We start from the raw sequence: 22,922 nt of genomic DNA on the forward strand, positions 1-22,922 counted from the left end.
ATACAAGGGGATCCCGCTAGACATGCCCTCTACACCTTCACATAAACCTGGAGGTACACAAATGAAACGACAGAAAATAGTGATAACACTTCTAAGGCTAAAACCCATTAAAGCAACAAAATAAAACCACGGAAGCTATGTATTTAACCTTTTATTGCACTTTGAACATATACATGATATTTCCCACCATTACTGATTATTTCAACACTGATGCTACACCTGTCATGTAAAATGTTGCTTGAAGATGCAACAGTTCAGGCACTGACCGTGCAGTTCAAGTTAGAGCTAAAAGTATTTACAAAATTACATTTTCTTGCATAACATTCTAAATACCGTTACTTAAAAAAGACCATTGTTTATGTAATACAAAAACCAGAGGGTTAGTGTAGTTTTTACAAACATTACCTTTAAACAAATTATTTTACGTAGACACGATTTGACACTTCAGAAGTTTTTGCATGTTAATTTCTCTTTTGTCCAACTAGAAATTCCCTTAGGTAAAAAACAGTAAAGCATGAAGTTTAAAGATGTTTTACCATATAATAAAGAATCAAGATAAACTTGAAAAGTGTATTTTGTAGGCTTCAAAGTTGCAATTCCTCCTATTTAAATCAGATTTTTTCCTGATACTATTTTCAAAATGCATATGCAGAATGTGTGAATTATTAACTAATATTCTCAAAATCATCATGTTTTCAAATTCCAGGACTTAACATACTAACGGAAAAAAATAAATCAGAGCTGCAGCACACAATGGTTTAGACTTTTAGTATGAACATTTTTTTTCTCCTTTGGACTATATTTCACTCTTAAATCAGTTTAAAAGGCTAACAGCTTTTTCTGTTAAGCATCCTCTAAATGGATAAAAAAACAAGTCAGAAATTTCTTATTCTGTGGTTTTTCAAACATAGATCTAAAATAGTTGAGGGTGGTTTTTGATTATATATACATTGTTAAGGAGACCATACTAAACCCACTAATACTAATATATTATTGCTTAGTAGAAAATTATCACTCTAGAAAATAAATAGCTTATTTAATGTGCTAATTCCAGATGGAAGTTAAGGGTTTGATGCAGAATCTGCGGAGTGAAGTTCTTTGGCCAAACACAAAAAGGACTGCAATAGTTCTTTTTTGGTGCTGACAAATCTTATAAAAGATGCAGCTTCTCTAAGAATATATTTAATACACAACTGATGGACACACAATTATTCTCCCTGTATTACAGAAATACTCAAAGTAAGCAACCTCCCTAATTTCCACTTATGCCTCAGGTTATAGTCATGTAAAATGAAAAATACCCCATAATATTGCACTTCAGTGACCTGCTATAAAAATGAAAAACCGATGGTCCTTACCTTATAGCTACATATATTGCTCTTAAAATTTCAAGACAAGGGAGACCATTCTGTGTTTTGATGGACTGGGAATTAGCTTATTCAATGGAATTCTAACGAACAGCTCAAATAAATTTATGGTTGGTCTACATAAACAAATGCTGAAAATGAGGAAATTCCTTTCCATAGCAGCATTTAGGAATGCAATTTTAATATATCAAGTATTACATTGAAGTGTCTAGATAGAGCTGATTAAATCAAAAGAAAAGGAAATACAATTTGTCCTGAATGGGTACACATCAGTATTAGAAAACAGAAACTAATTCTGTGCAAGAAAAACCCTTCCAAGCAATATTACATACTATATGATTTTATAAATTCACTGTTTGAATACAGCATTGTATTGCAGATCATTTTAAAGTTAACAATTTTTACACCAGACATATAGGTTAGTTCTACCTTTATATAAAAGCCTTTCAACTGCTGAATTCAAAAGTAATAAGCAATAAAACGTGTGAACTCTGTTTTTGTAATTTCAGGTATGTTTTGAAGCCTTATATTCACATTACCTTGTTATTTCCTTCTCCACTGATGGTTTTAAAATGCAATTTATTTAGTTCTGAACAATTTCTCTTTCCACTGCAGATACCAAAAGCCCAAGAATTGTCCTTTAAAATTACTAACACTCTGCTTGCTACTTTTGTAAATTCTGTACTTCTCACATAGAAAAATAACATTACAGAACACATTTATCTCTAACTAGGCAAGAAAAACAAATACTGCACTGAGTACACCACTCATTTTTAAAGCATAATATTACATCTGCAGGAAACTCATATTTTAAAAATACAAACGTACAACATGAATCCTTATTATGTAAACGAATTTGTGCCAAACCACCCTCCCTTATAATGGTAGTAGAATACACTGAAGGCTAAGAATACAAAAAAGTTATTGGCAGAGTGAGAGTCAAAAATTATGCAAAGGTCAGAGACAGTATTATTGGAGAAAAGAAGACACTTAGAAAATGCTTAGTATATAAACAAGTCAAATTACATTTTCCAAGACATATTTTAAAGGAGACTGAAATATGCTTTTGGCCAAGAAGCAAAAATCACTGCTATTCCTGTCCTAATCTCTAATATTCTTAAATTTGTAATGACAAGATTTTGATGAGATTAGATTGTTTTGGATATTAGAAGTAGTGAGAAATGTCTGATCTAAGACTTGCAATGATTTCCTTAGACTTTTTATTATTTTTTCAGAAGCACACATTCACTTATAATGATTGGGGATGTACTTTCTTGCCAAGGTATTCAAACATAGAGCAATCCTGCTCATATTTTCAACTCAAACCAAGCTATAAAAAAGAGTATGATTAGTTTTCAGTATTTTGAATAATGTGGATACATACAGATATATACAGATACATATGTATCTATATTTCATCTATAGCACAACATGTTCAGGACATATAGTACAGGTGGTCAAAACTGACAGAGGGAAATAGTAATTTCAAAACAGAAAGCAGCATACATTTTAAAAGAATGTACTTAAATGTCCTTTTAATGTCATAGTTTTACCATTAGTAACAATAAAGTGCTGCTGTGTAGGAATTTCACTACATTTACAGCCTAATGGTATTTATACAGATACTGCAGCACTAACATATATTTTATACAGTGCTGAGAATGCACCTGCAATTGAACAGGAAGTGTTTAGAGCTACAAAAGTGTAAGGCCCAGACAAGCTTGATGGTAGACTGCCTTTAGTTTAACAAAGAGCTTTAGCACGCGTCTGTATGAAAACACTGACTTTAATGGAGGACAAGTTTACATGTCTTGTAAAAAGACTTTTATTCTTTCATACTCAGCAACATTAAGTCTTAACTCCTTTATTTCACTTTGGAAGACCCGTTATTGCTGGATGTTCAAGATTTACTTCTGGTTTTTACTATTTACTATTTACTAATTAAAAATTAATGCATGACAGTAGAATGCAGAAATGTGCAAATGTCAAAGATTTTGTTTAACAACAGAAACAAAAGTTCAACCTCATTTTGTTCTTGCACTGTATTATTTTGCCTATGTTTTCTCCAGACCTTTAATGCATTAGCCACAATGACCGTAAAACTACAAGTATTTTAACTTTCCTAGGTTCCTACAAACCATCAGAATGTAAACAAATCAATACCAAAAAATTACTGAAAAAAAATATACATGGAAGTGAAGAACTGCATCACAGTTTTATTCAAGACACTGCTCTCCAGCAATTATCTTCAAAATGTACCTGATTTGTTTTTGATAATAAGTTGCCTAAGTATTTGATACAATCCACATAACTTACCTGCTACAGAGTTTGGTAACATTTCATACCTGTCTACTGAAAAACAGACATTTAAACTACATCTGAAAGGTCAGAAAATACTAAAAGCATATTGTCAAAAAATACAGTGTCGAATTGAAAGGAGATGTTCCTGCAGAAAACTGAAGTTTCCAACATCCAGTTTAGTAGCAAAAATACTTATTCCCTTTCAGCTCTTAGTGTGTTTCCGATGGTGAGCTCCATTTTATTTTTAAACTGCTGGTATGTCTTTGTTTTAGGAAGCTCTAAGGAATTAAGAAGTTTGTTTCCAATGGGATACCTTATACGCAAAAATTTAATAGTGGGTTCAGGATCAAAACCAATGGATGGTATATAACAGGAGCCTGTTACGAAGAGCAGAATATCCTCCAATGTCACTACAGACTCACCACCTAAAAAAAACAGGATTAAGTTTTATTGATGTCTATTACACATAAACCATTACGCTGCATGTTAAGTACTAAGAGGAAAAGAATCCCACACAAAATCAAATCAATATGCTGAATAAATATGCAGTTATATGGCTAATTAAAAAAAGTTTAGCAAGAAAAACCCAGTTCAGTTAGTCCTGAAAAATCTTAAGTGAATACAAAAAACTTTTCTGTGAGATAGAAAATAGCAGTCTTGAAGACTTTAGACAAACTACCTAACAAAGGATTTTTCTGTATCACTTAGGTTGTGTTTTGGTTGGCTTTTTTTTTTTTTTTTTAAATTCACAGGAGTACTACATCCAATCTTTCAGATATTTACCCCTCTAAAGTTTTGGGCAACAGTTTCAGAAATTCTAATTAGTAAGAAAGAGGGAGAAGAAGGACCAATTAGGAACTGATAGTGACTATAAAATCTTCATTTATTTACTCCACTGAACTCTAAAAATCAAATCCTGTATGTATACCAGCAACTAAATAACCTGAATAGGGAAGGGGAGGAAATAAAAAAAGCCCCAAAATTAAAAAATTACTTACTTTCCACATCTTGCAAATAGCCCATCCAAAAATCAGCACCTTTGACTTTATTTACATCAGATGAGGAATGGATTGTAAAGAGATCACAAATAATTTCTGCTGAAAGTCTTTCGGGTTTGTGGCACAATACGCTAGAGAATGCATCTGGGTGCATTTGCATTTTCTCTAGAACACCAAGGGTTTTCAAACCCTGCCTAAAACTAGGAGGGAAAAAAAAAAAAAAAGAGTGATCATGCATCAGAACTCTGCATTTTATAAAGCTGTAAGATGGAATATCATATATCTTCCCCATCTGCAATCTCTAAATCTTGTCAAGAAGGTTATATAATACTCCCATTTTATCTTGGAAAATGAGTTTAACTCTCATTTTAAAAATCTAAATGTTTCTGTGGAGCTTTTTGGGGAGATGAAAGAAATACCAGTGATATGTAGAAATTAACTTTATTTCCTGGTACTTGTATGTATGTGCAAGGCTTACTTTTAACTTTTATATGAAAACATAGGAAATCTCTTTCTTACAAATAGCTCTTTGGAAAAGTTTAAATTCCTAGTCCACATGCAAAATGAGGTGTCTTTAAAATTAAACAGCCTTTGCTTGGCCTTTGCAGTCTGCATGTGTTTACATGCTATTACTTCTCCCTGTGGCAAATGCAGATAGCAGCATTCTGGGCTGTACTAGGAATTGTTTTGCCAGCAGTTCGAGGGAGGTGATCTTTTTCCTCTGCTTAGCAGCAGTAAGACCACACTTGAAGTGCTGAGTCCAGCGATGAGCTCCCCAGTACAAGAGAGATGTGAACATACTGGAGAGAGCCTGGTAAAGCGTGACTAGGAAGATTAAGGGACTAGTGCATAACCCTTTGAGGAAAGGCTGACTGAGCTGTGACTCTTCAGCCTGGAGATGGTTCAGGTGGAATCTCAACATGTAAAGCATCTGAAGAGAATGTGCAAGGGAGTCAGTGACAGGCTGTTTTCAGTGGTGCTCAGTGGCGTAGAACATTTAACAGCTAAAATAACCAACTCTAGTTACTCTCAATCCTTGATAGTGACAAGTAATTGTTCTACTCACTTAGGCACTTCTTAAGCCCATCTTCCAAAATGCACAAAACCACATTATTCATAAGCAAATAGGCTAATTACTATGTTTTAACTTATTAGTTTTAAAATATTATATAGTTTGTTCAAACATGCCAGAGGGTCTTCATTGAAAGACTAGTTACTCTGAACTTCATCCTCATATTCAGAATTAGTTTTCATAGCTGGAGACTGAGTTGATTCAAATTTGTCAAAGATAACACTATATATGAAGCTTAAATTAAGCCATGCTTGTTGGGAAAATGATCATCCAATATATTTTCACTGAGAAGATGAAGAATGTGAATTTGAAGTAAGGTCAGAGACCAATCAAAGAACAGTAAAGAGCTGCAACTTTTCCAGCTAATGAAGTAATCGCTACCTCACAGAAACTGCTTATGTTCTAAGCAGGCCAACTTACACTTGTTGACAGTATTGCACTCATAATGACACACACAAACTCCCTAATTAGAACTCAAAAAAACTCATTTATATTCTAAACATATGTTGAACATTTATAAAATGTAAAGATTCTAAATTCAAGCAATTCTAAATTAGAAATGAATACAAGCTAGACAATGTTATAGTGCAAAGGTCTTTGTGATGCTATAGTTTAAAACTGTAAATCTGCCCTTTTCATAAGGTTGAAAATGGAATGTGACCAAGGAGAGGTGGAACAGAGCATATATGTGGAGAAATAATCTCAGTCTTTCAGTTTAATTAACTAGTTAACAGTTGCAACTTAATCAACTAAAAATTGCAGTACACTTCATTGGTTTAAATAGAGAATAAGTAAGAACATGTGGAAGTTAGTTTTAGCAACAGCTTATTTAGTATTTCAGTGAGGGAGAACCAAGAAGTTTGAAAACGCAAACAAAACAAACCTTTCTAAGGGTACACTAGTTCTCTTGATTACATGATAGGTCAATAAGTCATTCACCAGCATGTTCTTATCACACAAATCTGTTACAGGTCTTAAACATTCAGCAGCAGCGAGGAATTCACAGCAGTCCTGTAGTGTAGACTGCAGGCTGGACAGATTATTTGCATATTTTATCTGCATAAAAAGATAAGTTAGGAACTTGTTTACTACATGCGTCATGCATATATGTGAAAAATGAGCTTTTTAATTTCAACAAAATTTAAATTCAGCAAATTCTTCTTTATCTCCAAATACAACCTTGAGTAAAAAATAAAACTCATTACCGTTTTTATTGTTTGTGCTACATCAACATCAGCAACATCTTCCAAAGTTGGCTTCACATTCTCTGGACCATAGACAAGACAATCAAACAGTGTTTTGGAGAAGAAACGAGGAGATGGACCACCATGAACCAGAGAAACTGCAATCATTTTACCAGCTTCAAAATAAAGATTTTCTTTTACAGCTGAAAATAGAAAAATATGTTTACTTTATAAGCATAGAAGTGATTTCTGATCCTCATTTTTTTATAGAAAATGTCATTATGCTATTTTTTCTGAACAACTTTTGCTATCTCCTGATGTTTCAAATGGTAAGACCATATTTTTACATTGGAGTACCACATTCTTTTACACCAACTTCTCAGCCACTATCAAGGTTTGGGAGATGTAACTTCCTCTTCCACTTTACACCCAATGCGTATTAAATTCTGAGGCATAAGAACTCAAAGAGGCTAACTTGGGGTCTTTGGGAAGCACACTATGAGAGATAATTTCTAGAAACTTGAGGAAAGGAAAATAAGAAGCAGAGAAAGTGAGTCAGGAAGAAAGAAGTTCACTTGAAGAGAACACATACACTCATTAAAAAGTTTCAAGTCTAGTTATATGCTGTATTTTTTTCCTTGGTTGTCATTAACTTTTCCAACTAAACCAAATTTTTTAATTACAAATCCACACACCATCCCCCTTTAAAATTGAAAATTTAAAAAATTAAAATTAAACCCCAGTTTTTATCTCTCAATTATATTCGTGAACTGACACTCACACTGGCTGAAGATTAAAAAATGTTTTATATTATATACTTCTCAACGCTTTTGAACAAAGCAATTAATTACCTTGCAAATCAAGGGACAAGTTCTTTCCAGAAGAGCCCTCAAACAAAGATGAATTCTGAAGGTGATGCATTAGTAATTGGAAGAAATGGTGTTTTGATGCAGTGGAAGTATTTGTCTTTGATCTACTTTTGCAGTTTGAGAAACTCACTTCAATGGTGTTTGTAGGACTGAAGTTGCGCTGTCTGAATCCTTTTAAAGCACTGCTCCAGATATTTTCTGCATTGATGTTAAGCCTTGTTGTTTTTGTTTGAACTTGTACCTTTAACTCCCTCAGTATATTACAAACTTCCCTTCTTTGCTCTCTTAAACACCTATGAGAAAATAGCATTTAGATGAAATATGATTCGTAATTAGCAACAGTTTTACAAAAAACATTTTAACAGTCTATTAAAAAGAACACTTATTTAAACATTCTGGCACATTAAGGTATTGCCTAAATTACATAAAACATTTAGTATAGATTTTTAAAATTTAAAATTTTAAAATTTTTATATTGTAGTGGCAAATTTTATAGTACTTCTAAGAACCAAAAAAAAGAGGTAGAAATAATTACCCTGGCATAAAACAAATAGTGAATTTGTTAATTCAGTGACACCAACAGAGTGCCAAACAATTCTCACATGAGTCGACATTTAAACAATGTGAAACAAGTGAGAAATTGAAGAGTTTATCATTTTACCAAATGCAACCAAATCAGGATAATCTTTGTCACTATAACAAAAAATTCATTTGAGTAGGAAGAAAGTTCTCATTTAAAAAAGGTGTCTTTTTTTGTTTTCTACCTTCCAACCAAAACTATTTCAAATACCCTACTACAAGAAATAACTAATTCCCTCATCAGAATTTTTAGCACATAAGGTAGAATCCAAAAATTAATACTCACAACAAGATAATAAATTTTATGTCCTTAAACTGAATATTCTATATTAAAACATAGTTTTAGCACTGATTTTAGTACAATCTTGAACTATTTCCTATGATACAAATACAAAAACATAAAAAATTTACAACATGTCTAATTGTAAGAAAGTAATTAGGATTCTCTTTCCCCCTATTTTCTAAAGGATGTTTAGCCATGCATCAGTAAGGACAAATATGCATTTTGGGGTTTTAATTCCCTTACTACCTAACCTAAAAGTTCTCAATAGGTTTCATTCTTTTCTCCTTACGCCCCTCTAGTGTTTATAAACAGTAGAAGCCTTTCTCAAGCTGTGACTTCAGGTTTTAAGTGTATACTCATTTTTGCAGTGCCTATATACATATGTAGTCACACACACACACACACACACAAAAATATATGGATACTGTATATACACATGAACAAAAATACACATGGGTACTGTATATACCCACACACATACACAGACCCTCCCCCCTGCATGTTCTGTAGGAAATACAGTATAAAGCCATGTGCTAGATTACTCTTCAAAATAAGAAAAATAGATGAAAATACTTTTGTGTCAGGGACCAGCTCCTGTTTGACATCACTGGAGTTAAAGACATGGTCACTCTGGTGGATGCTGGAAGTTCAAGATGTGAGCAAGGTGACAAGTTGTTCTGGCACATTATCTTTGGTGATCTATAAGCCAAAACAGTATTTTGAGAAGAGATACAATTGAAGAATGCATGAATACTTCCTATTTAAAGGTAGCAGTATAGTTTCCCCCTAATTCAGTACCGAATCTAATTTGTATCTTCATTTCCATGAAGTCCACCAGTGCCTGAACGACAAATTAAAAAATAACAATTCAGTTTTTTATTACATGGTGGTCTTAGGATCTGTTTTTAGCTGCATCTCATACATCAGACAAAAGTCCTGACTAATACAGTAAGTAAAAACTAAAATACAAGTTTCTAGAAACTTGAGAAGTTTTTATTACAGCAGAGGAAGACATTGATATAAACATCTCTAAGTCAGACTTCTAGAACACTACTAAAATGGAAAAACTACCAATAAGCAAACTTAAATCTTGCCATTTGTATACTCTAAATTACCACTAAATTGTTAAAAGTTCCTTTAACAAGGCTCTATCTTTACCCAACTAAGAAGTGGTTTACATGCCACCAAATCCAACCAGCTACAGCAAATTTCCAGAGTTCATGGCTTACTCAGAAAACTTCAATCACTAAACTTTATTCCAATTTTACTTGATTTGCAAATTAATGTTAAGTTTCTCCTACAGAATAAGCCATCATTTCCTCATGGTAAAGTATTATTTCATGCAATAATCAGCTTCTGCTAGAAAACAGAAAGTTACACACTGGAGTAGAAAATTGTGTGGCGACCCAGATGACTGCCGAGGGGACTTTGGAGATGGCTCTTCCAGCAAACAGTTTGTCCCATTGGTCTTTTCAGAGGTAGCCAAAGAACGCCTTTTCCGTTTCCTGTACTTCCCTGTATGATTACATTATAATAATTTAATGGATTTGCTAGTTGTAAAGTACACTTACATAACAAAGTGGTCATTTAAGAAATCACTGTCACATCCATAACTTTACCTGATTTTGCAAAGATACTCCTGCATTCCATGCACTCCCAGTTTTGCTCCCATGACTTCATAGATGAACAGGCCAAATGAGTCCCACGAGAACCGCAATACTGACAACGCTTTATTTCCCATTTACTAAAAGTAAAAACTTAGATATTTAGAATTAGACAAGAATGAGGTTAGTTAAAACAAACACTATTCAACAGTAAGTGCAATCTGGACACTAAACCAACAAAGCATAATTTTATCAGTCTATTAGAATTGATTCTAATCAAAGAGATTTTTTTCACACAAGATGTACACAGATCTGACTGCAACAAGAAAAAAAGATACTCTTCTTCCAGCACCTAGCATTGAATGAGTCTATTAGTGTGCTCCCCTGCCCTGAAGTCAAGAGTTTGCAGGCACTGTTTTCTTTTCACGCTGCTAGTCAGCAAAATCCCTTGTGTTTTATTGTACTCACCAGTCAGCTTTTCCAAACGGTAATTTTTTTTCAAAGGAGAGCTCTCTAGGGAAACATTCAAACTACTGGTGTGTTGAGGGACAGATTTTTTAGCAGAGCCTGTTGCAACAGGGTAAAGTTCCAACTCAAAACTATTTTATGATGCTATGATTATTCTCACATTCTGAAGAAGACTCTTCATTAATGATAGTATTTTAAGTATCCCCTAGATTTTTGTCTAGATTGCTTCAGTTTTGTTTCAACATACAATGGAACAATGCGACTGATTACTTCCAGTATTGGAAGCTTAAGGTACAAATTTTAAAGGCAAATACTGAGGTGTAAACTTACCATGAATGAATCAAGCAATACTTCGTCAAAACTGCATAAATCAAAGTGAACAGCTACAAGGAATAACCACCACAGTGCTACAGAAAAGTCTTCAAAGTAGAGGCTCTGACAGCTTTGAGTATACCCATGCCAATGGGTATACTCAAAGCAAACCATTTTCAGAAGCACACAAAACAAGAATCCATGCAGAAAATGAACTTTAAAAAAAAATTAAGCAAGTGGTAGAGCAGAAAAAGCCTTTCACATGGTCACTCAAGCCACTCGTTACACTATCAGCACTTTTCTAGCTGCCACTTGAATGCATGAGGACAGCTTTATAGCTAGATTGATTTTACTAGCTTTTACACAGGTGGTTAATTTTCACCTAAGTCTACTACTTTAACAATAATTTCTTGTAAAGGCTCTTAGTATTTTAACACTTATTAAATTGCTGAATTAAACTCTGAATAATAGATACACGACATTCACTTAGGCACATGCTATGTTGATGCATCAATTCTACTTCAGCCTGTATAAAATGAGGACAAGATAACCGGTAACCCATTAAATTTGATTTTTGTGGCTCTTATAAGCAGATTAAGTTAGAAAAATTTTGTATTGAAATATGATTGAGTAAAAAAAAAAGGTTATCTGGACAGTGTGTTGGCTTGACGTTAAAACCTGATGCTGCAAAATGTCAAAGCATTTACATTAATAATAATAATAAATTATTATAAATAACAATAAATTATAAATAACAATGAAAAACACACCAGAAATTGATTCCATCCTAAGTTATATTTTCCTGATAAAGTATCATACCTATCTGGTTCATTATAGTCTCTTCCTTTCCTGCAGAGACATCTTTGAACATCACAGTGTTGATAACAATGCAGTAACTCTTGATATGCATTTTCTTCAAGTTCCCAAGATGCATCCCTATAAACAAGACAGAAGATTGGACAGTAGAACTCTGTTTCTGATTGTTTCAATGGTTTACTCTATATTTCAAAAAAGACTATACTAAACATAACCTTTGCAATCCCTTGGCAGAAGACAGAAGCTGTATGGTTGAGTAATCAGTCAATTACAATTCTGTCTTGACAGAAATACAGATAATTAAAAAACCTGGGTAAAGAAAATACACCTCTCAGCAATCTCTATGCTAAGGAAAAAATATTGTATTTTAGAAGTGCTTTTATCTTTTAATTGGGTTTAAAGTTTAAGTTGAATCATGGCATTAAAAATGACTTTTCAGAGCTTCCTGTTTTATGTTTGAGATAACTAATTTGACCTTTGCCAATTTTTGTGCACATCTAAAGGGAAACAGGCTACTCCTTACTAAACGGAACAATTCTATAATTGAAGGTATAACTAACATTTCACATATTAATAGATGAAGTTCTGTAAAATAAATTAAAAATGTTTTTAACATACTATCAAAGTTTTCACATAAGAGGGATCATTAACAAAATTACTTACCTTTCTGGAATGTGTATGCCCATTCTCAGCATTTCTTCTTGAAATTTGTCCTTGTTATTACAAACTGTGCACCTAAAGAAAAATATCCCAGCACTCAAAGCTTGATACTGTGTCAAGAAAGAACACAACAGAAAAAACAGACCAATTATTGAATTTCTACCATCCTTCAGACGCCAATAAATTATGTCTTAATATTGGTAAGCATTATTCATGGATATTGTCCTGACATGGGCGTTAAAGCTGATATGATGTGACTTGACATTAAAACAAATGGCTTTCCTTTAAAGGAAAGAGCTCATATTCTACAATAACATTCATAAATAAAAGCGCCATCCCTTTCAGTCAACCTCTCCAGGTCCAAAGTTTACAAAAATAATGTTGTAACTTTTTCTACCCCTGGATTTAGGCAAAGAGAACTGATGATGGATAAAGGATATTGTTAGCATTCAGATTCTGCACATAACAACTTGCAAGAAAGCAACTACCTAGGCTGAACTTCAGTTCTGAAAAACAGTAAAGGCATAAAGTATATATCATGCATGCAGAAACATGGAGGGGCCACGGGGGGGAGAAAAAGTAATAGCATTAAAAAACCTCAATTCCTTTCATGTCCATAACACAATTTTTGCACTGTTTTTCAAACCTATGACCTAGTATATTTCATACCTACTACCTATGTTTAACAATAAGTAATTGTTCCATTATTTTTAAGCAGAAAAGAAATCAGATCTCCCAGCATGCAAAAAGAATGAAAGGGAGAACCTGTATTACCTGCAAGCATTCTCGATGAAACCAAGCATTTTTACAGCAAGGACTTTTCAATACAGTGTACACCGGAAGATGTTCAACCAAATCCAGGCATATTGTGCACTGTGAAGCTCCTCTAGGCTCTTTATCCGTAAACTGTTGGACTGGCTTATGTTCCCAACAGTAAGATCTAAAAATAATAATTTATGGTTCCCTTATCAAAATAACATTTTAAGAACCTTCTTCATAAAATTTGAAGACAGTAAAATTAATTCATTAATAAGTGCTATGCAACAAGCTAAAAAGGCAGACATACCGGGTTTGGCTAGCATAGGGTAAAATTTCTTAATAGTAGCTTGTATGGTGATATGTTTTGGATTTGTGATGAAAACAGTGTTGATAATACAGGGATGTTTTAGTTATTGCTGAGCAGATCTTGAACAGAGTCCAGACCTTTTCTGTTTCTCAACCCACACCACCAGTGAGCAGGCTAGGGGGGCACAAGGAACTGGGAGGTGAGACAGCTGGGATGGCTAACCCCAACTGACCTAAAGGATATTCCATACTGTGACACTCAAGAAATGCAGCTCTAGAAAAAACCTTTCTAAAAATGCCTTATCTTTATATGCACTTGACATAAAGCGAGTTGTTTTTTAAGTGCCTGCCAGACTTCAATCCATCCACCGTACAAACTCAGCTCACAACAAGAAGGATAATACACTCAAGAGTATTTTGACTACAGCCAAGATGCTAGACAGATGATAGTAAAAGAAAACATTTTTTAGACATTTGATGGTAAGCCCATTCCTCCTGCAGTCCATCTCTAATAAACTTGGAAACACAACAAAGTGGCAGACAGTGTGTTTTGACTGCTGCAAGATATAGGTAGCCAAACTGCCATTTCAACAAAGGCACAGGAGACAGGCAAACAAAAAACCCAAGTCGACCCTTATGCAGTTTATTTCAGAGTTTAGAATTTACTGCTCAATTTTATAAACAACTTACTATTTGTATAAACAAAAAGTCACATATTTAAAAGTGTTGAGAATTGAGTTTATAAGTATTAGGTATGCAATATAACTGTTTGACTTTCATGTCCTCCACAAATCGGGTATTTTTTTCCTAGATAATCTGATGTCATTACATCAGATTACACTGTTAGTTACATCAGATGTTAACTAACAGCTTATCCAATAACAAGCCATGAAGAAAACCCAAGTCACCTCCTCCATAAATGTAATAAACTGAAAATGGAAAAACAACAAAGCCCCAAAACTCACCTGAAGTCTTCCATAAACTGGAAAATGCATTCCCTTTGCAACCCACAAGGAAAATGGTAACTTCGTTTGCATTTAGGAGCTACACATCCAATCGAAGCACCCTTTTTCTTACAGATATTACATTTCTAGAAATAGTTTGTTTTGGAAACAGAATATTAACATCTTAAATACAAGTAAAATTACAGGAATTAAACTAAGAGAGAAATTACAAAAGGTGTGTAATAAAGAATAGCAGCTAATAGATTATAACTGTAACAAGACTAATGTGGTTTAGATCTGTTAAAAAGAGTAAACATATGCAGTTATTTCACAGACTTTATGTATTGGTTTATATGCATATTGTCTTGTGACATGTAAGCTAAAATACACATCATTTTACCAGTACCTGTAGTTTAGCTGCATCTATAAATTATTTACTGCCAGTTTCTGGCTCAGCAGAATGTCATGAGATATTATGAAAGTTTAATTCACTCTTATTTACCTGCAACGTACCCAGGGAATAAAAATAGTTGCCAACTGTAGAGGTCCAGAGAAGCTTAATAGCTTCCATCAATTGTGGGATGGATTGTAATGGAGCATCCCCAACCCCCAGGCCACACTGTGAACTCAGAAATGCTTGCTAGGCTTCAGCCTGGATGAACTGCACTGGACTAAGCCTCTCTTGAGATAATCACAAACACTGTCTGTTCCCAGGAACTAACAGGTGTCTAATGAGCTCCTGTTTTTTAACGAACAGCCCTGGAAACTTATTTTTCTTGCCTGAGTAACAACCCAAGTGGAATAGTATTTTTGTTACCGAAACTTCAAAGAAAGTTACCAACTTGAATTACAGCCAGGATGGAAAATTACTGTAACTAAAGCCCACTCTCTTGTGACCCTATAAACAGTGGTCCAAAGTGGACCCTTGGAGCTGTTGATTGCCAGAAGACAAGGGGCTAATGTGCATGTCTCAAACACTGGTAACCATATGGCTCTGGAGCCAACCAGGGACTGCTGGCAATAACAGAGAAGAATTGTTGGTGATAACCAAGGACTATTGATATTAACATGCTGCTAAAAAAGATTTGACTGGAACAAATCTTCTTCCAGGCATTGGGCCAGGCAGAGATCCACTCCTCTGTGAGAAAGAACCACAACACAGCACAGTGCAAGCACAGGAATGTGTGGCGGGAAGTGGGCATGGACTATAAGGGGGGACTAAGACACCCAAGCTCTCTGACCAATTTCCAGAAACACCTGAAAGAACACACTGCTCATGACAACTAATTTACACAGAAGGCAAGAAATCTATCTTTAGGGTGGAGAAACCCATCCCTAAAAAGGTACCTCCCACAAAGCCCAGGCCAGTTTCCAAGCCAAGGGCGTAACTTACTAATAAAACCTTCTGATCTCTTGTGGACCCTCTGACTTTTGTCACTCCTTTTGCCCAATGAACATTTACAAATCCTAGGTGCTTCCTTCCCCTTAAGGGTGGATAATTACAATTTCTGCAGGTTTTTTAAAACTTGTGGCTTCCACAAACCCAAAATACTTGTTACTTAAACGTAAAATTCAGATACTTGAATGGGTGGGCTCAGTACATCATTCATTGGAGAAAGAAAGCAAGCCCCACAGGCAAAACGAAGAGCACTTAGAAGTTACTTTTTTCACCTTGTAAAAAACAAAGACATCATTCTTACCAGTTTTGCAGCTCTATTTACTTCTTTTCTAATATCTTTAATTAAAAATCCATCTACACCTTCATCTTCTTCCCCTCTCTGCCAAATGCCACTTGACATCAACTATGAAAACAAATTAAGTATTTTAAAACATTCTTCTACCTAAAAAATTTAGATTATGTACACTATGCTTATCAAGTAAGAGTGAAGATTAGTCCAAAAAAGCTCATATGGAAACATTTTAATGATTAAAAACCTGATATAAAACATATTTTTCTTTGACATGACAATAACCAGTGACATGAAAGTAAATATTTCATAACATCGAAGTATTGTATAATACTGTAGGGCCAGAGACAGTGTATTTTGCCTTCTTTTTTGAAGTATACAGACTATTTGGATAATTGTCAAACAATTACTTTCAGCATATAAATCTTCAGAGGAAGTAAAATTAAATTAGCTTAGTTAATATGAATGACAATTGTGCTGTGGAGATAATGAAGCACAGTAGGAAATAACTGTACTGAAGTGTCACCTAAGAGGGAAAGTAATTCGCTTTGGAGGAGATTTAAATAAACATAGAATCAAGTAACTAGGCAAATCAGAAGAACTTGATGATAATTTAAAGTTAGGCAGCTACATTACAATCTTCAAATAACTGAAGAGTTTCACAACTTGATGCCGTCTGTATTCTTTACAATCTCATAATTTCAATGCAGCACCATTTAAACTAGTTTTATCAATATTTTAGTCAAATAAATGTAAGATTATATATCCAAAGCAATTAAATGTATTTTTCAAACTGTGAGACATTTGGCAAAGAATAATTAAACTGTATCACTAATGAGCCTCTTTGTAGAACTCTTTTCTTATATAACATACACTGTATTTAAGTAAAATCACAGGGCTTTGCTCATTTTTAAAAGACATAGAGACAAAAAAAAAGTAAAAGATACTGTGATGAGCTTCCTGCAGTTAAAACACCTTATAACTCATAAGGCTCAGTATTACATGCATGCCTTTTCCTAGCTGTTCTGCTCCATTGGGATAGGATTTTTTCTTATTATTTTATATGGCCTTATACAGGAGACAAAATTACCACTAACAGACCTGTATTTCCTCCCAGCTGCTTAAAATTTCTTCAAAAACAAGTATTTCTATCTTTATGTAACTTCAGAAAACCTCCTCTCTCCTTAGTCTTTAAAGGATTCAGTATCCAAGCTATTAAACCATCTGCAATCAACAGTCTTTAAAGAACTTGTTGAGAAAACATACCCCCTACATTACTTCTGATACTTGACATTTATTTTAAAATTGGGGAGAGCAATTCAAATTATATTTATTAACAAACAAAAAACTTTTTTTTTTAAAGTAGTCATATTATTCTAAAGACTTTCAAAAATTTAGAGCTTGAGAGGTAGTTTAAGTATACCTTTGAGAATACGAATCTTGGAAAATGTCAAGGGTGAGAGAACAAAAGCTGCAGGTTATATCCACAGCTTGTTTAAATTATAAACTCCTACTAATTAGTGATACTGTACTAATATGATCAGCAGGGTACATACAACTTAACTAAATTAGGACTAATTGTTACAATGTCCTATGTAGTATCAGAGAACACGTATGTAGTATCAGCCAACAAGAACTAATGAGAAATGAGAAAGAAGAAAACATTTCTGTACTTTTTCCACAAAGGGTAGAATTTTCACATTTCAAATTTTGAAACCACACTTTTTTTTAGAAGGAAATATGTAGCTGCAAAAGGTTCCTTTTGTCTTAACATGCACCTTCATTGCTATTTGCTATGATAGGTTGGAATAATTAATGAATTCCTTTAAATGGACCACAAATAGAATTTAGCTTGGAATAAGGGCTTGTTGGGATTTACTTATTTCATCTGAGGCACCTGACAAGAACAAGCCTTCAAGGCTACAAGTTAAAGCCCACAGTTCAAGCTTGACAACAAAAAAATTGTTACAACTGGACAGGTTATTATTATTAAATACTTGTTGCACCCTTTTTTTCAGATAAAACAGATAACTCCAAACTCCAACACACTTACCAAACAGTAATAATGAACAGTGAGATTGTATTCCACATAGGTCCGTTTTTCTCCATACTTTTCAGGGCAGTCATCTGTCCGTCCACAGAGAACACAGACTAAAATACAGAATCATGTTTATAACCACAGCAACTGTACTGGAATTACTATGGATAAGCTACAGAGCAGTAGCTTTCATCTATTTTAATCACATGCATCTTCAAGTAGATTATTGAATGAAGGACAGTAGATACCCCTTTCCTTAATGTTGAATTTTATAGTAGATACAGAAGAATGTACTATTTGTTCTTCCTCTAGTTACTAGGAAGAAAATACTTCTCCAGCCTACTGATCCAGGAGTGATCTATCAGCCAAGCTAAATTCACAAGCAGACTGTGCTCCCAATTAAAATATTCTTCTCAAAACACCCAAAGAGAATAATCAAATGGCTAACAATGTTCAGGTGCATGTGAAATGTCATCTAGCTGTTTTTAGGACAGTACATAAAATTATCCCCCTATCAGAATCCGTGAATCAACCATTTGTCTACCTACACGATAATCTTGGTGAAAACATGTGAATGGTGTGAAGTAATATGCTACCAGAGCTTTTAAAAACATTCAATGATTTGAGACAACTGTGCATTCAACTAAAACCTTGAGGACTTCCCATTACTGAAGCTTTAGCCCGCTAACATAGTTCCATGGACATTTAACAGCTTCCCTTTAATTCCCAGTAGATATATAAAATACATTTACAATATTCTAAGATCAAGAAGAGTCATAGTAGTGACAAGAATAGGGTTACTGCTTCAGCCTAAGAAAGTCTTGAATGGTACATCTCAAACACAGCTCTGTGTGATTTGGCTGCTTAATTCACAAGGTTACTTTCTTAAAACATCTGCAGAAAATACTATTTTTAAATATTCTAATTACAGCAAACAAATCCAAGGAAGTTTGCAAGTTATTTCTTTTTAATTTCCTGAGACAAGTGGTGGTTCCAACACAATTTCACAGAATGACTGGGGTTGGAAGGGACCTCTGGAGATCATCTGGTTCAACCACCCTGCCAAGGCAGGGTCACCTAGAGCACGTGACACAGGAACTTGTGCAGGTGTGCTTTGAATGTCTCCAGACAGGGAGAGTCCATGACCTCCCTGGGCAGCCTGTTCCAGTGCTCTGCCACCCTCCATGTAAAGAAGCTCTTCCTCGTGTTGAGGGGGAACTTGTGTTTAGTTTATGGCCATCGCTCCTCCTCCTGTCGCTGGGCACTACTGAAGGGTCTGGCACCAAGCTCTTGGCACCTGCCTCTGAGGTATTTATGAGTTAATGAAATCCCATTTCAGCCTTCTCTTCTCCAGGCTAAACAGGCCCAGATCCCTCAGTCCCTCCTCATAAGAGATGCTCCAGACTCTAAATCATCCCTGTGGCCTCTGCTGAACCCTCTCCAGGAGCTCTTTTCTTTCTTGTACTGAAGAGCCTCAAACTGGACACAGTAATTTGATTACTGGAAATTCAACTGCACTTTGAGCCCAAATAAAACAAGCTTTAACTAGTATTACATATGCAGATTAAGTATTTCTGAAATTACTTAATAAAAACTTTACTCACATGTACTTTGAACTTCAAAATCATTTGGTTTACTCATCCTGAGTTATTCTGGCTGTCTGTCATGGAAAAGAAACAAGATATTAAATACATTTAGTGCATTAATGAACAATATATATCTTTTGTATATTTTATTTAAAAATGAGAAAGTGCATAAGCTCAAAAAACTAAAAGCAGGATTATGATAAAAGAATATTATCATTCAACTGTTAATGTGAGAGATAGGGGGTTCAGAAAGCAGGATGCAAATGTCCAGAAGAAATATTCCTAGACCAATGAAAGATACAGCAACTTTCACCTATTTCGCCAAACTCATAAACAATATATTTTATTTTCAGAAGAGAAAATAAAAGACCAATGCAACAGCTGGTTATGTACAAACTCAATTGTACGGAAGAGTTCATATTTATTTTAAGCATCAGAAATAACGGTCCACAGATAAACTACGGAGCATCTATGACTTCAGCTCTAATAAAGATTGTAATAATACAAAGAACTTGGAAACAAAAAGTAACTGTGTAGAGTAGTAACTATGAATATAGTCTCCACTGTTTGGAGAAAATGCAGGATCCTGGCCTAATCAGAGAAGTCCTGATCCACAAAAAAGCCAAACAGAAAAAAACCCCCACGAAAACAAACAAACAAGGTGAGGAATCCAAAACTGGGACATGCATACAAGGGAATTTAGAACATGTAGGACTATGTATTTTACACTCTGGGAAGTAATTTATTCAGAAATACTGACCTAACTCACATTTCTTTCAGACATCATGTGAGCTGCCCTTTACTGTGTCCCATGCCATGCATCCTAGCCCATCTTGGAAAAAAAAGAACAACCCAAACCAAATAATCCGTTTCTTCACCACAGCACCAAGATGATTATTCTTTTTTAGAACCCGTCTAGGGACACAGCCGTAGGTCTTTGACTTGCCTTCCCTTAGGAAGCTGAAGAAATCATCACCTGAGTTCTGCAAGCCAAGAATCACGGGTGATTGCCTGCAGATCCAGGCTAGATCTCAAGCAGGCAGACAACTCCCTCTCACATGCTGAAGCAAGCAGGGAAGCAGCCAGTAATAAATCCAAGGTCCAAACCAGAAGCCTGACAGAATGTGAGCTGTCTGTGGTCAAAAATTTACAGTTTTGATGACTGCCAGGTGTCAGATTGAGGAGCAAACTTTAGGCTAATCCAAACTATTGCAAATAAAGCACTGCAGCAATTTTACAGGAGATTTAGGAAAGGAGGTATATTGAGAAAGAAAGGGAGGCAGAAAACTCAGGCAAAAGGCAACTGCCCTATGACATTGCACTGTCTTAGAGAACCAGAGAAGTAACACAAAAGACTTTTGTCAGAAAACAGTCTAAAAGGAAAACAAACCAGAAAGCACTGCAAATAAATTAGGTGAAGAGGCTCCTAAAAAGACACCACACTGACAGTCGGATGAAATAAATGATTACTGCTTCCCCAGAAATACACTTCTCTTTTTCTAAATGACAAAGAAATAAATACACTTAATCAGGTACAGAGGAGGCAAAAGAGAAGCACAGAGCTCACACACAGTCCCTTTCTTCACGATTTCCCGAGGATGGTTACTGTCAGTTTCACCATTCGCAAGCTCCTGTGGTAATACAACAAAGAAACTACCTATACACGGTCACACAAACCGAGATTCTTTTTGTGAAAAGCCCTACAGGTCGACAAAGCACATATGTGGCTGGAAACAAGAAAACCACCTTTCCTCGGCTCCAGAAAAAAAAAAACCAAAACCAAAAAAACCAACCAAACACCCCCCAACAGCAAAACAACAACGAAAACAAAAAACCAAACACCCCTACACCACCCCCACCCGCAATTCCTTCTCTTTTTCCCAAATTCTTTCAGGGAAGGGAACCCAAAGTTCAAATTTACAAGTTAAAAGATACGCGAGATCAACCATTGACGTCCCGTGCATAAGTCCTGTAGGGCTTTCCACAGGAACAAAGCAATTCCTCATCAGCCTGTTTGCAAGACAGGAACGAACACATTATGGCCCAGTGACTAGAAAACCGGTGTAAATAACATCTACCTACTGCGCCTAAGCAGGCTAGGAAAGCCCTCAGAGTATGTGTTTAGATTTTGCTAAATTCTGTAACTTTTTACTGCTGCAGAACGTAAGGCGTTTCAGGAGTCTTTTAACTGGAGACTGAAAAAACCAAACAACAAAGCCAGCTCCAAGAGACAGTATCAGGCGCACGCTTTCCCAGCACAGGAACAAAAGAACTCTCCCGAAGCCCATCCGTGCAACCTGTGTGTCCTGAATTCCCAGCCGGCGTGCCCTCCAGCCCAGCCCGCGGTTCCTCCCCGGCGCCGTGTCCCGAGACAGACCGGTCCGTCTGCATCCCTGCCGGGCGGGCGCAGCGCTCCGCCGCGTCCCGAGGAGCCCGACTGCCGGGGCTCAGCCGGCCGCGCTCCTCCGCGCCTCGCAGGGCTCCGCCGGCACCCCGCCGGCACAAGGGCCACGGCAGGTCCGGGGCGCGACCCCCGCCCGCTCCCGTCCCCTGCCGAGTCTCCCCGGGATGCCGCCCGCCTCCCGCCAGGAGGGTTATGCTCGCTTTGGTCAGTCACTCCCGGAGCTCCTGCCCCTACGCGAGCGGCGGGAGCCGAGCGGCGGGAGCCAAGCGGCGGGAGCCAAGCGGCGGCGGCGCCCCAAAGCACGGGCTCCCCGCACGGCGGGGCAAGGGCTCTCATCTCCCCGCCCCGGCAGCTCGCCCCGCTCCCGGAGCGCCCCGCCGCCCCTCGTGTCCCCTGTCCGGGCGGCTGGCCCCCCATGCCGCGGAGCCCCGAGGGCGGCACTCACCGGACCGGGCCGCGCCGCGCCGCGCCGCGCCAACCGACGGCCGATTCAAACCCCAACATCCGCCCCCGGCCGGAAGCGCCGTCCGCTCCGCCCCGCCCCTGCCCGGAACCCCCAGCCTGGCCACAGCCCTGCCTGGAGTACTTACCTGAGGAGACCAAAAGTTGGAGTTTTCTTGAGAAACCCACTTTATTTTTCAAATTTCTGCCTTCTGCAGCTTGATCTCAAGGGGCCTAAGCTGT

The 22,922-nt window shown here is 36.4% G+C and overlaps 1 protein-coding gene across 5 annotated transcripts; it reads right to left on the reverse strand.

Moving 5' to 3' along the window:
- Nucleotides 1-136: 136 nt before the first annotated feature.
- Nucleotides 137-22,762, reverse strand: G2E3 (G2/M-phase specific E3 ubiquitin protein ligase). 5 transcript variants are annotated; one of them, XM_085061971.1, is made up of 17 exons: nucleotides 20,811-21,603; nucleotides 20,595-20,666; nucleotides 19,853-19,908; nucleotides 18,264-18,361; nucleotides 16,223-16,324; nucleotides 14,544-14,668; nucleotides 13,288-13,453; nucleotides 12,517-12,623; nucleotides 11,857-11,973; nucleotides 10,273-10,397; nucleotides 10,036-10,168; nucleotides 9,227-9,352; nucleotides 7,774-8,084; nucleotides 6,944-7,125; nucleotides 6,622-6,794; nucleotides 4,667-4,866; nucleotides 137-4,093 (listed from the first exon to the last, which is right to left on the reverse strand). In XM_085061971.1, exons 3-17 carry the CDS (start codon nucleotides 19,887-19,889, stop codon nucleotides 3,861-3,863), a joined length of 2,235 nt encoding a protein of 744 aa, XP_084918097.1. In that variant the 5' UTR covers nucleotides 19,890-19,908; nucleotides 20,595-20,666; nucleotides 20,811-21,603; the 3' UTR covers nucleotides 137-3,860. The 5 variants fall into 5 exon arrangements, with proteins under 5 accessions (XP_084918097.1, XP_084918098.1, XP_084918096.1 ...); XM_085061972.1 differs by lacking the exons at nucleotides 20,595-20,666; nucleotides 20,811-21,603 and adding an exon at nucleotides 22,689-22,762; XM_085061970.1 differs by lacking the exons at nucleotides 20,595-20,666; nucleotides 20,811-21,603 and adding an exon at nucleotides 22,694-22,741.
- Between the last annotated feature and the right edge of the window lie 160 nt (nucleotides 22,763-22,922).

Source organism: Lichenostomus cassidix, chromosome 5, assembly GCF_008360975.1.
Source record: "Lichenostomus cassidix isolate B80296 chromosome 5, HeHo_3.0, whole genome shotgun sequence".
Classification (NCBI taxonomy): Eukaryota; Metazoa; Chordata; class Aves; order Passeriformes; family Meliphagidae; genus Lichenostomus; species Lichenostomus cassidix.

Bases quoted from the DNA above. Each gene is read 5' to 3' on its own strand.
- G2E3 (XM_085061972.1), bottom strand. From the start codon at position 19,889: ATGAGTAAACCAAATGATTTTGAAGTTCAAAGTACAT. The intron at 16,325-18,263 runs GTAAGTGTGTTG...TTGTTTTCATAG, and splicing joins CTGTTCATTATTACTGTTTG to TTGATGTCAAGTGGCATTTG. The intron at 13,454-14,543 runs GTGAGTTTTGGG...TATTATTTTTAG, and splicing joins CAGTTTATGGAAGACTTCAG to ATCTTACTGTTGGGAACATA.